At 38.3% G+C, this 14879-nt stretch overlaps 2 protein-coding genes across 5 annotated transcripts in view; one reads left to right on the forward strand and one right to left on the reverse strand.

Annotated features, from left to right (window-relative positions):
* Positions 1–14879, forward strand: part of psmd1 (proteasome 26S subunit, non-ATPase 1) — a 34554-nt gene that overhangs the window by 8634 nt on the left and 11041 nt on the right. Inside the window, exon 17 of the mRNA XM_030083055.1 lies at positions 11032–11146. Within this exon, the coding sequence (XP_029938915.1) occupies positions 11032–11146 (115 nt within the window). The remainder of the gene's footprint in view (positions 1–11031; positions 11147–14879) is intronic.
* Positions 834–7985, reverse strand: htr2b (5-hydroxytryptamine (serotonin) receptor 2B, G protein-coupled). Of its 4 annotated transcripts, XM_030083060.1 has the most exons (5): positions 7560–7985; positions 7090–7180; positions 6520–6951; positions 3113–3313; positions 834–2942 (listed from the first exon to the last, which is right to left on the reverse strand). In XM_030083060.1, the coding sequence occupies exons 3-5, from the start codon at positions 6779–6781 to the stop codon at positions 1987–1989; spliced, it is 1419 nt and encodes a 472-aa protein (XP_029938920.1). In that variant the 5' UTR covers positions 6782–6951; positions 7090–7180; positions 7560–7985; the 3' UTR covers positions 834–1986. The 4 variants fall into 4 exon arrangements, with proteins under 4 accessions (XP_029938920.1, XP_029938919.1, XP_029938917.1 ...); XM_030083059.1 differs by having other exon boundaries at positions 6520–7161; XM_030083057.1 differs by having other exon boundaries at positions 6520–7180.

Genomic DNA, 14879 nt, shown 5'->3' on the forward strand with positions numbered 1-14879 from the left:
ACTCTCTAAACTCAATGAACATCTTGATTAGTGTTTAGTTCATCCTCCAAATGTGCTTTTCTTTGGTGCCATAATGTTTAAACCAATTTCAGAGCACTGACATTACATAAAATCACACTACAATGTCTTTGTTGTAATTAGGTCAATGCTTAAAAAAAAAAGAAAGGGTTTGGTTTTGTTAAAATATACTCCACATCGTTTCCATGAAATAATTGATTACCTGATGCATTTTTGGAGTTCACACTGGAAACATCTTTTTTGCTGTTTGTGAATCAGCTTAGATTTTGTTTATAGTGCCATAGTAAAATAATATTAGCAACACTAGTTAAATTTCTTCCGTTTTACAGATTAATGTTTTCCATACAGAGGTAACTGTAAGTTTAGCCTTTAGTTTTAGCACCACCGGTCTTTGTATCATTTTGTCTCATTTGAGAGCAGCAAAATGCATTAAAGGTGTCTGTAATGCTACTTAGTGAGAACAACATGATTCAAGACTTAAATTAAAAGCCGGTAAAAAGTAATGTAATTATTTTATTTACATTTGTTTAAAATTGATACACTGTGATAATATCCCTGATGTGAGATAAAATAAATGTAACAGTCATTAATAACATTAGTTTGAATGCATTGTACAGAATTGATAGTGTTCTTGTGTTCTTGTTAGTCATTTCTTTGCGAGAGAAGGCTGTAGTTTTCACACAATTTTTTTCTACACTTGTTTATTTGTTTGAACTTTCTCACATTGACATGAATTTACCCATCAGGCACCAAAAAAAAAAAAGAATCACAGTCGGTACACAAATATTTGAAATTAAATTTCAATTTTTTTTTAATTTTTTTTTTTTTTGTGATATTTTGATCAGCAAGCTGTCAGATAAATATTGTGTAAATCTCCCCTGTGTTTACAAAAGGATTCCAAAACACAGTGACTCAAATTGGCTTTTTTATTTCAACTTCACCCCTCAATGGGTGAGGGACAAGGCCCCGCATTCTCCAAACATGAATGCAACTTTGATGGGCTGTATTTCTGCTTTTTATCCCAAAACATCAAAGCTGCAGTTTATTGATGGTGAACAAAGCCTACCTTAACAAAAGTGAAACAGTGCAGATGTTCTGGTGTGGTATGTTTTGTTTGTTCTTTTTCTTTCCTGGTTTGAATAACGTGTTTTGTTTCTCCTGGCATTAATGATGCAGCATGACAAGAAAACATGAATGGTTTTCACTTTTGATTTCAGCCAGCAACACGAAATCTGTTATTGAAAAACAATCAGGTTTCCATTTAAAGTAGATTTAATTCTTTCATATCAACAATCATTTATTAGGAAAATTGGTACAACATATCAAAACAGCAGGCTGCAATACACATACAAGAATGCAAAATTTAACATCTTAGAAGTGCAATGCAGTTTCATGTTTTTTTTCTTTTTTTTTTGCAGAAGAGATTTGAAAGGTAGAGTTGTGATTGTCTTAAAGTATAAACGTAGCTTGAGATGATTGGTAGCATATTCACATAGCCTAGTTTGAAGGAATCAGCTTAGGAATGTATTTTATTCTAGGTTCAGCTTTCAGGTTGTCATTTTTTCTGGTAGCTTCAAAGTTGATGCAATTTTGTGTTCAGTTTTCCTGTGACCTGGCAAGTGCTGTTTGGACTGTCAGTTATAAGGTCTCTTAAGTAATATTCAGCGCCCATATCAATCAGTCAGATAAAACGGGAGTTTGACATGTTATAAATACAGAAATCGCATAAATTAACGTATTTGGCAACACAGTCCTGTTTGCTTTCTCACAGCTGATGTAAACACACACCGATAGCATCAGACAACAATAGTGAAGGGTTTTGTTTTCCCTGTTGCAGCGTGCAACAAGTAATGGAGTGTATCCAATTAAGATTAGCTGTTTATTGTCTTTTGAATGTTTCTAAGTTTTAAAAATAGTTCCATAGATCTGATCCAAGTGCTAGATTATTAATTCAGGTATCATCCATCTTCATAGGCAGCTAACGTGTTCCTCGTGCTGACCATGGTCATTCTCAGTGAAAAGCATTGTGTCCAATGCGACGCCACTGCACGACTGTACAGGCGATTTACGGCACCTTAATGGACTTTGATAGCTCACTGTTCCAATGCCGTTCTTCATCCCCCGCTTCATGAACAGTTTGGAGTTTTCTGCCACTGAAGATCTGAATGAAATTCCCGTGAGTGTCCAATCTGCATTTGAAGCTGTCGGGTGTCGCTGATGCCCAGTCGTGCAGCTTTTGTAGTTGCAAGTGATGTAACGTGTGAAAGCCTCCCTGAAGGTTTTGTTGAAGAGTGTGTAGACCAGTGGGTTGATTCCTGATGACACATAACCCACCCAAACAAAGATCTCCATGAGGCTGGAAATGAGGTTGGCATCACAACTGGTGCACAGCACTGAGGTGATATTAGTGATGAAGAAAGGGCACCACATGACTACAAATAACAGGAAGACAATGCCAAGCACCTTAGAGGCACGCTGCTCATTGCTTAGAGTCTGCATTGATTTTTTCCCCATTGTCGACATTCTCCGAAACGACATTACATTCCCTGCAGGATTGTTTGTTGTGCCTGTATTGGGTTTTTCTTGCATCCTGAGAAGTCTGCTGTCCAGCATGTTCATTTGTTCAGCTTGAAGAGAAGTCATAGCTGGTTGTTTTTGAAGAACTGTCGAGACTGTTGGATAGCTTAAGCGCTGAGTCACCTTTGATCTGAGCAAGTAAACCTTTTTGCGCAACACCTGGACGGTGAGCAGATAGATCACCATCATGATAGTCAAAGGGACAAAGAATGCTGCCAAGGAGCCAAACATGATGAACTCCCGAAAGGTGTCAGTTTTCAGCAGGCATGTGTGGTTACTGTTGAAGGTGATGTTGTTGGGAACGTGGTAGTTCGTAAGCCCTTTTATAGGAATGGGGATTGCAATACCTGGAAAATGATAAGCATAATTAATATTGGCAAACTCATGCCTCGAAAGTTCAGATTGATGAACAGTCCTGAAATTTCAATGCTTTAGCTTTAGGATGTTGTGAAGCTATTGCTGCTGTAGTATTGAGTAAATATGAAGAAAAGCTACAGAAAGCTGAACAGATGCTTACAAATGGATATGAGCCACACCAGTGCGATCTTGACCATTGCTTTGGCTCTGGATTTGTACTGGCTGTGTTGGATGGGCTTCTTGATGGCAATGTAGCGATCCAGTGAAATTGCACATAGATGCATGATGGATGCAGTAGAAAACAGCACATCCAGGAAGAGCCAAATTGGGCAGAGGAACTCCGGAAGAGGCCATCCAGAGTCTGGAGAGAAGATGAAACAAATAAATTACAATGATAAACCTTTGGGATACACATCAGTTATCTGTCTCTGCAATTAGTTCCTAATTTAATGTACTTGTGGTAAAAATCACTTCCCTTACAAAACAAGATTCCTCTTACTTACTTGCAGTTACAGCAGATTGACCACAGTGGGAAAGAATTAGGAAAAAAAGAATTGGTGTTTGTTCATCTCAGAGGAATGACTTTACTGGAAAAAGGAAGGTTCGTTGACTGTTTATGGAGCTAAAAGCTTTTTATGTTGGCTTGGAGACTATGCACAACAGTAGTATTTATTTTGAGTTCCGGGCATAAAACTGGCAAGTAATTGTTCTGGCTTATGTCTAGTCACCCATTAACATAGCAAAAGATCATTTTCTTTTATTATTCTTTCCTTCATTTGCTTGTGCCGTGTTTTCCTTGACACGCACCATGTACTTGTCACACAGGGGAATCTTTTGAGTCACTATGTTGATTAGTTTGATTGCCAAGATTGATTATTCCTCTAATTCTCACAGTAGACCTTTTGTGCATGCCATGCCAAATCCAATAAACAGCATATTTTTCAACAAGCAAGCAGTTATAGAATTTGCTTAGTTAAGCTGAAAACGTTTGAGTGAGTAAACGTTAAGTAGGTCTCTGCATTTTTCATTCATTGTTTTCATATTAAACAAGTCTTAGAGCAAGTTTGTATTAGGTTTACAATGTAGAATTAATGATATATGTCAAATTGTTTGTTCTTTGTTTTTTGTTTTTTTTCATGGACAGCTCCATAGTTTTCACTTTTGTCCGATTTAATATATGTTGATACTTTGATCAATAGTGCTATAAATTTACTGCACTTTCTGTTTTCTTAAAGCCCTGGCCTTCCACCTGTATGAGTTTGTTTTACTGCAGTGTTTTAGTCACATTAATATTACAGTTTACCCCAGAGTGTGACAGAACTTCTTGTCATATTTACTGCTTGTTTGTCTATTTGGAAAACTACACTCAAGTTATATTACCAGAGAAAAACCATTTATGTACTGCAGTGCTTCTGTTATTCTATCTAAAGGTCACAGGCTTCTCAAAATCTTCTATGCTGTGTGACACTACAGCACATCACACTATGATCAAAAACTGCAGGAATACTATGAATAGTAAGAATAACAGTTTATTTGCTGTGTAGTATGACTAATAGAAGAAAATAGTCATTTTACAATAACTTAGAAAAATAATCATGAACACAGTGCTGTATATTTAATTTACTTCTTTCTTTATACATAGATTAGTCTCCACAAGGGAGCAGCCAATAATTTTCATTAAGCCCATAGTTAAATTTTGTTCTGTGCTGAAGATTACTGATCAGCTGAGGGCTTATTCGTTCAGCCTTTTTATTTTGAACATCCATGCCATTCTCACAAAGTTTACATCCATTCACAACTTGAGTAAACAGGTTGCATAAAGCTCAGTCACATTCTTACTTTTTTTTCTCATATATAGCAGCTAGGTACCAAATAATTTGCTTGGAATTCAGTAACAGCTGTACACGTTAAATACTTAAGATGTAGATAAGTCACTGTGTTGTTTAAAGTGAATAGTGACCTAATATGCAACTGAAAAGATGTTTGGAACAATGAAACTTATACTAATACATTCTGCTGTTCAATAAGGAAGAATGATACAATTATTAAAAGAGACACATTTCTGACACCTCCGAAGTTAAAATGTCATGTCAGTTGGTGACTGTAAATGTGGCACCTATGACTGATATCATTAGTTTTTGGGTTGAGGTTAAATTAAATGTATTTTTATAATTGATAGACATGGTAATTTCATATTTTTGAACAGTGATTCAGAATTGCAGCCATTGTTGATGCGGTCTCTCAAATGGCTTTTCTTAATTCTAGATGTTGACCTGTGTAATGTGGGGGTCATAGTCTGACTCAGTGGGAGCTACTCCGTTTAGATGTGGCTTTAGTCAACAGAACCACCCTGCACTACACCCTCACTGCCCCCATTCTTGCGAAGTGTGCATGATGGCAGTAATATTGACTGTGTAAGCTGTCCTGCACTGTGTTCTTGACTGAGCACCATATTCTTCAGCTGAGTTCGGAGGAAGCGTTAATACTTGGTTTGGCAGTTTGCCTGTCAGGACAGCACTGCTATCCTTCACACCACCCTCATGTACACACTGTGCATATATGTTTATGTCCCCCATGGCTTCAGGCTTCTCACTCCAGTACTCTTGGGTTTTGTCCCTCTAATTTAAAGAGAATGACAGCAGCCGATGCCTGAAACAATTGAGCAGTTGAATGTTTTCTTCCTATTTTACCTGATTGCAACAAGCTGATGTATTGTTAGGAGTAAATGTTATTCTGCTGTACTAAATATAACAGGCAGTATCATTCAAACTTTGTGTTTACAAATCAGGTTGTTTGAGATTTTTAATATTGTATTTGTTCTTCACCTTGTCAATCTTGTCATAATTGGTAGCATTCAGTTTCTCGGATTCCTCACTGAAAATAGCACAACAGTGTGTTCAGTTGGCTCTGCATGTGGCCCATCTGGATGTTGAAGCAAGTGTTGTTATAATGAATCATAAAACTAGAAATTAAATTGAACTGCTTTTCAGATCTTTATAACAGTAAACCAAAGTAGTTAAGAGCAGCATGTATCCAAACATGTTTATTTATTTATTTATTTATTCATTTTAAAGAATGAAACAATTGACAATATAAAATACTAATGAATATAGTCAACAAATTAATACTGCAGATGACATTTGCAACACTGGTCTCTTGACCTCAATCATTATCGTCCAGCAGATTCAATAGAATAAAGTAGCAGATTCACCCTTTGGGAATTTTGTAATGCTGTTATAACACAGCATACAGTATTGTAGTCTCATTTAGTTATTTTACTGTTGTTTCTGTTTTAAAACCATATGCATTTAGATGAAATATAGATTCTAAAGCATAATTGTTTTGAGGATTTAATCAAAACATATCTATAAAGTTGTTTTATTTGTTATAAATTGTATAAAAATAAGTGACAGAAAAGAGTCTATTAACAATGTGAAATGTCACAAGAATTAAAATTTCAAAGATTTGGGTCCAACTGTTTTCCTAATAATGTTTGAGTGTGTGTTTCTTTGTCATTGTGTAACTGTACGAGAAAAACTGACAAAGGCAAGGCACTACTACACTTACTGTAGAGAACTGTGATGAGCGCAATGGGCATCACTAGAAGCCCCACCAGCAGATCAGCCACAGCAAGTGACATCAAAAAGTAGTTGGTGGCATTCTGCAGCTTCTTCTCAAGCGATACGGCGAGAATGACCAGAATATTTCCTCCAATAGTTGGGATAATGACCATGAAGATAAGGAGCGCAGCCCACTTCAGCTGAATCTCAGGCACTTCTCCGGCATCGGAGTTGTTGGCCTCGAGCTGTGCCACGATTGGGTGAGACATGGTTCTGCTGAGATCACAGTGTGCCTGAGCAAGAGTCGGGGCTCTGATTTTTCTGGTGTGCCACAATCGGTCAGCATGGTCACTTGGTCCTACTGGTAAGGGCACAGGGCAGGGTAGGACAACTCCAGGGTCAGCGCACAAGATGCTTCATCCGTCCTGTAGTGCACAAACTCAAAGGGGAAAAAATGCTGGTAATCAGTAGGTGATCTACTGCTTCAAGATGATTAAAAAAAAAAAAAAAAAAAAAAAGGTTGGGGGTCCAATGCATAAAACTCCAATGTTGGCAATAATCCCACCACGGTTAGTACTTCCACAGAGAAATGTTAGCGGGGGTCCTCTGTTTCCCAGGCTGCTGATGCACTCGTCTTCTTCTGAATCCACTTTAAATAAGAAACAGGCCTGTTAAAAGGAGAGCTCGTTACCCTTTGCTTTAATTTGTCTGAAAGAAGACATAATGAAACGTTAATGGTTACAGATTAAGGTGATCTTTCCTGTACGATGACACTTGTTTCCACATCATAGCAAAGAAATTTGCCCAGGTGGAAAACTTGAATGACAGCATTTTTAATCGGGTAGTGGTTTCGTTTTAGTTACGATTGCTTCAATGATGTTGTCTGCTCTATTTACTCTGGTATGAGCTACAAAGTCATGATTTCAGTGTCCTCAAAGTAAAACAAGGACAATGTGTCATTACAGACAGAAGGTTGTGCATTAAAGCAATTCAGAAACTCTTTCGAGGCTTGAACAAAAATCCATACACCATAACAAAGTTGCTTACCAGTTTCAGACAGTTGGTTTTTTCTTTGGTAGTCTTCTTTGGTGTTTCAGTTGTCAGTTTTTTCCAAGTTGCTGTGTTTTCACTCTCAAATAGAAGAGCAAATGTTCTGCACTAGAAAAAGCGCAGAAGTCTTTTTCCATGTGGTTGTACAATGGCTCCTGTAAAGTTCCCTGTCACGTCTTTATATTTCCACCCTCCCCACATAAGAGCCTGAAAGAAAGTGCCGTCGCTCAGCAGCAAAACCTAAATCTGTCCGGGTCTGCATCTGTCCATGATGTGGAATTTGCTTCGAGTCCACATGTTGGAGGAACCCCCAGTCCTGCTTCGCATCACCTACGGCGATCACAGGTTTAAAACTTTCAGATGTTGTAGCTCTCCAGTGCCTTCCTCCACTTTCCGCTCGCTGCCTGCGATCAGCCCGCACTCGCTCCCTTCTTGTTCTCTCTCTCTCTCTCTTTCTCTCTCTCTCTCTCTCTCTCTCTCTCTCTCTCTCTCTCTCTCTCTCTCTCTCTCTCTCTCTCTCTCTCTCTCTCCTCCCCTCCCTCCCGTCGGTTTCACAGGCAAGACTGACTATACAAAACAGATGAATGTCTACACGCTGGCAATATGCCAGCGGTTCTGGGAGGTAATTTCCTTCAACACAGTCATCATACTGTTTATATTTGTCACTTTCTGTTCTCTCCTTCATTTGAGGAAAGCATCGATGGGGGTGGTTGCAGCTGAGTTTAGGAAGGAGACGTTTTATGTGGTGCTAGGTGCTTAAAAAATATTTTTCAACATAGCTTTTCCCTTTTCTTCTCAGTAATCTCACATTTTCAGGCACAGTTTAATCCTATTTTGTGATACCTGGTGATGGTTCCCTACATATATAGGCATTTAACCTTCATTCCTGTGGATAGTCCTGCGTCTGAGGCAACAGTAAATAAAGACTATTAAGTGTTCAATAATGAGATGACTCTAACTTATTCAAGCCTTTTATAGTAATCTGAGAAGACTTCATCCCGTATAATCCTACTATTCTCACTAACACTCCAAATATGTTTCAGTTAAACATTTTCTTAAGGAAAAATGCCTTGTGAACATGAAGAATCACCTCTGTTCGAACTGTATTTATTTATTCTTTTTATTTGTTAATCATAGTCTGTCCAGTCTGTGAAGTAGTGTTGCGCTATAATATCTCAAGGATGCCAGATCATTTCCAACCAATCACATCTGGTGTTAAGAATCAAGTACTGTGCACAGTGATTACAAGAACAAGGTAAATGACCAGCATATGTTCTCAGATCTCCTCAGTGTTGTGTAAGACATTTGAATGTATGCCAATGTCAAATCAAACATATTTTCTAGTGACAGGTGTTGGAGCCTGCGACTTGTTCGTCCTCATCTCCCCCCAGTTCTTTGATTCTTTGCTTGGTATGAAAAATGCCAAACAACTGACTTGAGATTCTTGCTGGGTTTTTTTTTTGTTTGTTTTTTTGTTTTTTTTTGTTTTTAAGTATAGCCAGATGTAATGTTCAGTGTGCTGAACCTAATGGAGAAAAACACGCAGGACAGTCCCCTGGGTATCTCTCCCCGGAAGGCTCCTGATCTTTCATTTAACAGCCTTTTTCTCCTGGGCTGGGCCTGCCCTGACAGATACGTTGAACTTTACTCATAATAGGACAATTTGGTATTGAGGTCAGCTGCATGTAAACCCCTCTGAATTTCAATCATTTACATTGTAAAATTAAAAATAACCTGCTTCAGTGTGGCCTTTTTTTGTCTTGTTGTTTTTTTGTTTTTTGTTTTTTTTGGTTTGGTTTGGTTATTTCACAGCTGAATAAGTGCATCGTACACAACATAAAGTCTTAACCATGAACCATGTAACTGAAGCTGAGTAGTAAAGAGCCTTCACCAGACAGGGTATCAGGATGGGTTTTATTCAAAAATCCCCAAATCGTATTTTCTGTCCCCTGACCAGTCATGATTTGAAGGATGTCAGCACTCTGTGAATGATTTTAGCAGGGGCAGTGGCGGTGTTCATGGTGTTGAACTTGCACTTTGTGTTAGTACAGTTGTGTCTACTCTGTGTCTGTTAAGTTAGGATTTTAGGTACTATCTGCATACTGTTCACAAGGTAAACAACTGAGTGCAATTTTTGGATTCTCCTTTTTCACTTTCACTTTCACGGAAGAATCCTCTATTCTTGCAGTGTAACAAACAAAAGCAACTATTCAAACTGCAACAGTGTTTAGTGAAAATGCAGCCATTTGTATTTTTTTTTTTTTTTTTAATAAACTTTTGGAGTCATGCTGGTTTGTTGGTGACCCATTGGATCAGTCTTTTCTGGTGTTAACACTAAATTTGTCTCGGAAAATGTAACATTGTTGGTGTGAGGCAGATAATTTCATAGGCAGTATAATTTCAATGTAAGGATGTGTTTTTCCTCCCTTTCACTTTCACTTTTTTCTCTCAGTCAGCTCCATGAATTTCTTTTTCAGTAAAAGATTATTGCATGTGGTTCATGACTGAACTGTGATTCGCTGAGTCAAAAGTGCACATCAGATCTTTTTCTAAAAGCAATTTATTGCATTTTACAATTACAGTTGGAAACTTCTGATTCTTCGTTGCTTCTTTCCATTGAAATAAATGTCAGTTCATTTGCACTTTGTAATGAGCACATCTTAATGCGCTTTTCATTTACTGTGACAGCAATTTACACATCGCTGAATGAAAGAATACATGGAGCCAAAAGCATTTGCAAATGTGTCTTGAGCCAGGGATTTGGCTTGAATGGTTTGGCTCTCAGGCATCTCGTCTTTCTTTTCCACCGTACCGCACCACACTGAGAGAAAATCTGTGTTGGCAAGGAGTTTTGCTAAATATGTGGCCAAATCTCAGCATCTAATTTCCACATTTCCTTTCAAAATTTTCTTGTTCCCTCTGAGAAAGCTATTGTCGACTTACTCAATGCAAACAAACATGATGCAACCGTGGAATTTAAAAATGTGCACCAGTTGTCCCATAATCTACAAAGCCTGGCTAGTTTTAACTGTGGTAATTTTATCTCATATGGCAACATATTAACTCAAGCAATTTTATATCTTATGGACCCATCTTGGTGCTCTGGGCTCCTCTGTCAAACCCAGCCTCAGAAACTTCAGGGTTATGTTTGATCAGGCTGTTTCTTCAGAAGTTCACTCTCATCAACTGAGCCAAAACTGTTTTTATCACCTGAGAAATATCTTGAAAGTCAGAAAAGCGTTGACCAAGTCTGACTTAAACTTATCTTTTTAACTGTATGTATGTGTTTTACCTTACTTTGTACAACACTTTGTGAATTTATCTGTGACAAATGCTTTACAAATAAACTTTACTTATTATGAACTCAGTCACATTCATTCATCCTTCAGCTTGATAGTCAGAAAGCCTCTTGTAAATCCAAATGTCCCCTTTCTTATATTCTTTCTGTTTTTTGTGTTGTTTTTTTAAGGACCCCAGAGCAGTGCCCAAGCGTGGTGTCTCTTTTGTCGGAAAGCTACAATCCTCATGTGCGCTGTGGGGCTGCTATGGCTCTTGGAATTTGCTGTGCTGGAACAGGCAACAAGGTGAGTGCTTACTTTCTTCAGTTTACTCAAAAATGTGTTGTACGCTTTGCTGAAAAGATGCTCAGGTAATGAACAGGAGAAACACTGAAAAAATAATACTTTTCTCCTTAATGAAGTAAAGATCCGCCTAGTATTCGGGAATTCGCATTGTCATCTTCCAAGTCTTCCAAGTAGTAATTAATGTGTTCTTTTTTAATAATTTATTTCTACGCTAATATTTTTTCAGTCAGCGATCATATCGTTGAAGCAAAGCTTTGATCGCAATTCCACCCCAAGTGCAGGATTTGATTTGATATTCTCATGCATCCTGGGGCTTTATGTCCTCTATGATGCAGCATGTGTCACTGAAGCAAAGATTATCTATGCCGAACAAAGGGTTTTCAATAAAGCATCCAGTAAATTGCTCCTGTGTGTGACTTATTTATGCAGAAGCACAGGTGCAGCTGCTTGGAATAGGTTCTCTGTATTCTCTTGTCCATCTTAATGGAGACATCAATACAAATTCAGAGGTGCTTTTCAAAACGTACTGATCCAAGTTGGCACATTTACCAGGTTTTAGTGTTAATAAGTGTAAACAAGACACTCTTGGAATCCGGCAGCCTCATAACCTCTCTGTTGTATTCTGTTGGCTGACCAACTAAATTTTCCAAAGCTCAGCATGCTCGATTTTTCCTCCATAAACCTCTGAGATCAGTGACCATAATGATGATGTCAAGATAACTGGGTCTCCTATTTAGGTGGCAAACATGCTTTCGCCATCATTTACACTTTGGATTTGCAATTTGTTGACAGAACGTAATCTGCTGTATGCCCGAAAAGAACAAAAACCAGCAGGACAGAAATGTTTTGACCATTGCTGCAGTCTTTTTATGTTGATGTAGTGCCATGAAAATGAATTTCAAAATAGAAAAACAACTGTTGGGTTTGTTTATTGAATTGCGTGGAAACATTATTTACAGAGAATTACGTGTGGAAATGTAATTTTAAACACAAAGCAAACTCTCAAGAAGCATTTCATTGTTTCAGTACACTTGTCATATGATACTGTTTTTAGAAATGTGTATTAAAATGGAAATGATGGCGTGGTAAAATGTGTTCTGCGCTTTTCCATTTATTTACACGGGCGTCAAGCCAGTTTTTGGTTTTGCTGAATCGAGCGTAATTTCACAGTCAGTTTGGGCATTGAGGCACAAACTGTAAGCTTTGTAGATTAACATGATCTTAAGCAACCAACCTGCGCCGCTGATTGGGTCTGACAGTAAGTACCCCCTATTAACCCCCCTTCCAGCAACCCATCGTAGACAGGATGTGGTCGACTAGTGTTGGCTTTACACGCTGAGTGATCATCTTGGTGCGCGGCTGTCTCAGCCGGCCGGGCCAAAAGCATAGATGAAACGTGGTTTATTTTACCTCCACTGTCATCATCCTAGTTTGTTTCTCTTTCCTCGGCAGAGCTGACGCCTCTTTCTGAGTCTGGTGGTGTCAGTTACAGCCATTACTGTTCAACAGAAGTAAAAGTAGCTTTGATGGACTGGCTTGAGGACAGAAGAGGGAGCAGAAATAAAAAAGCAGGAGAGGTGGTCCTTCTTCACCCCCATCCGTCACAGTTATCATGGGAGGAGACCGATTGTTGCTCTGTTGTCAAGGGCAACCAGATATGGATGACATTAATGTTATTAATTTGTGAGGTCTGGTTGACTCTGGCTGAATACAGGAAAGGTAATTATCAGCAAACTATAGTGGCCTTTGTTGCACTCAGCTGTGCAGTTGCGAATGGAAGATGTTGAAGAGTGAGTAAACCTTGTAATTCTACGCTGACACACATTATATTAGCTTTTAGGAGCTCAGATTTAAGGGAGTGTTTTTGGAGAGGGCAGTACATCAAATCAATGTTGTAAATGTTCTCTGTTTTTGTTTAATGAGTCACTGTAACTTTTAAAGAGCAGATGAGTTGGGTTTTCTTTTATTTTCTGCCTAGGGTGTGATTATAGTGTGTAATACATTATGGTGGCTGTTTCTCATATGGTTGAGTGGGTTGCCTTCCATTAAGAAGGTTGCAGGTGGATGGGATGCTGCATATAAGCAGGACCGACACTCTTTGAAAAAGGCACGGTACCCTCCAATGAAAGAAACTGAACTGGTTCATGTCAAACAAGGACTGAACTGAGCTTCTTCAGTTGCTGGGATAAGGTTGTTTATATTTTTTTCCTATTATGAGTTTTAAGTGTTTTTTCCGGATTCTGGAAAAATGTTTAACTTAGTATATTAACCACAAACTTCTTAAAATCTTTTTATTTCAGACAGGAAAAAATTCATTTTTAGCGTCGCTCTGTAACCATTGACATATGACATTTACACAAAACATTTAATAGTTCATATTATCTGCCTAATGTTATGGGCTCAAACAGTCCAGCTAACCGAAGGGTGTTCAGACTTGGAGTCACTTCTAAAAGTTACTGCTGGCTCGTAAAATGTGTGTTCTGCACAGCACTGACATCTAAATCAAAAGCAACAACAGTCATCATCACTCAATTCCTTTGTGTCATTCTGCCTATTAGGGCTTCACCGGTCCCAAGATTCCATTACAACTGTCTTGTCTTAAATTCCATGGTGCATCACTATGTGTTGCATCCTGAATGTTCTTTATAACTGCTCATGACTAAGATTTCCCATTCATGAGTACAAGCAGTCGGATAAATCTGAACTCGCTGTTTAATTCCAAAAATGGCACATAGAATAAACATGACTTTAGTTTGAACACAACAGGCAACAAGTGTTTTTAAAACAGTAAATACTTAAATTGCATTAACACAGTGCAAAATATTTAAATTAGGGCTGTCAGTGTTAATTGTTATTATTGTTGTTTTTGTTACTATTTATTTAACCAGGTAAAAGCCTTGTTGATATATAAAATGTCTTTTCCAAGACGGACCTGGAGGGCACCAAGAGGACATGGCAGCAGCACGCAGTTATAACACTCAGCAAATACATTTACACAGCAGCAATTCCGGGGACAACAACTCTAAGTAAAATGATGGGCACTGAAGAATTTAAAAAGTAGCAGTGACCAAAGGCAGCTCTCCCACGGTTGTTTTGCAGAGATTTTAAATTCCCCAACAGGGACCAGTTGTGTTAGTCTGAAGTACATTTGGAGACAATTCCATGAAAAGGGGGACATATTTAAAGACCGTCTAACCCAGTTCAGTTCTGACTCTGGGAGCAGTCATTTTAATCAAATCCTGGGAACACAGTCCAAAGTGATTTCTTGACCTGATCAAATATGTGGCCAAGTAAGAAGGACGCAGCCTGCAACTCGATTTATCAACGAAGAGCGGGAAGTGTGGTTTACAGCAGCATACAGCAGACAGTGATAGCATAACTGTTTGTGAACACATATTAATCAAATACTGCATAAACATTAATTATTGTAGAAATATGCATCATGACAGAGTTCATTTGACCTATATAGAGGAAATGTGTCGACAAGTATTTAAAAGGAGAAAGTTGTAAGAAAGTTGCAGAGATGAGATAATCTCTGGCCTGACGTGGAAAACGGACCCATGTCTAAAGAAGATTCCAAAATTTAGGTTAACACTTAGACAGAAGACTGTCAATGCGCTCTTTGAATGGCAACTTATTATCAGTGGTGATCCCCAAATACTTGTATAAAGTCACAGTTTCAATTTTGGCCCCTTCCATTGGGGTGATTTTTGGAAGGTCGACGGACAGTTTG

This window comes from Salarias fasciatus, chromosome 23 (assembly GCF_902148845.1).
Source record: "Salarias fasciatus chromosome 23, fSalaFa1.1, whole genome shotgun sequence".
NCBI classification, from domain to species: domain Eukaryota; kingdom Metazoa; phylum Chordata; class Actinopteri; order Blenniiformes; family Blenniidae; genus Salarias; species Salarias fasciatus.

Bases quoted from the DNA above. Each gene is read 5' to 3' on its own strand.
- htr2b (XM_030083059.1), bottom strand. From the start codon at position 6,781: ATGTCTCACCCAATCGTGGCACAGCTCGAGGCCAACAACTCCGATGCC. The intron at 3,314-6,519 runs GTAAGTGTAGTA...TCTTCTCTCCAG, and splicing joins GCTCATCACAGTTCTCTACA to ACTCTGGATGGCCTCTTCCG. The intron at 2,943-3,112 runs GTAAGCATCTGT...ATCATTTTCCAG, and splicing joins GGTGTGGCTCATATCCATTT to GTATTGCAATCCCCATTCCT.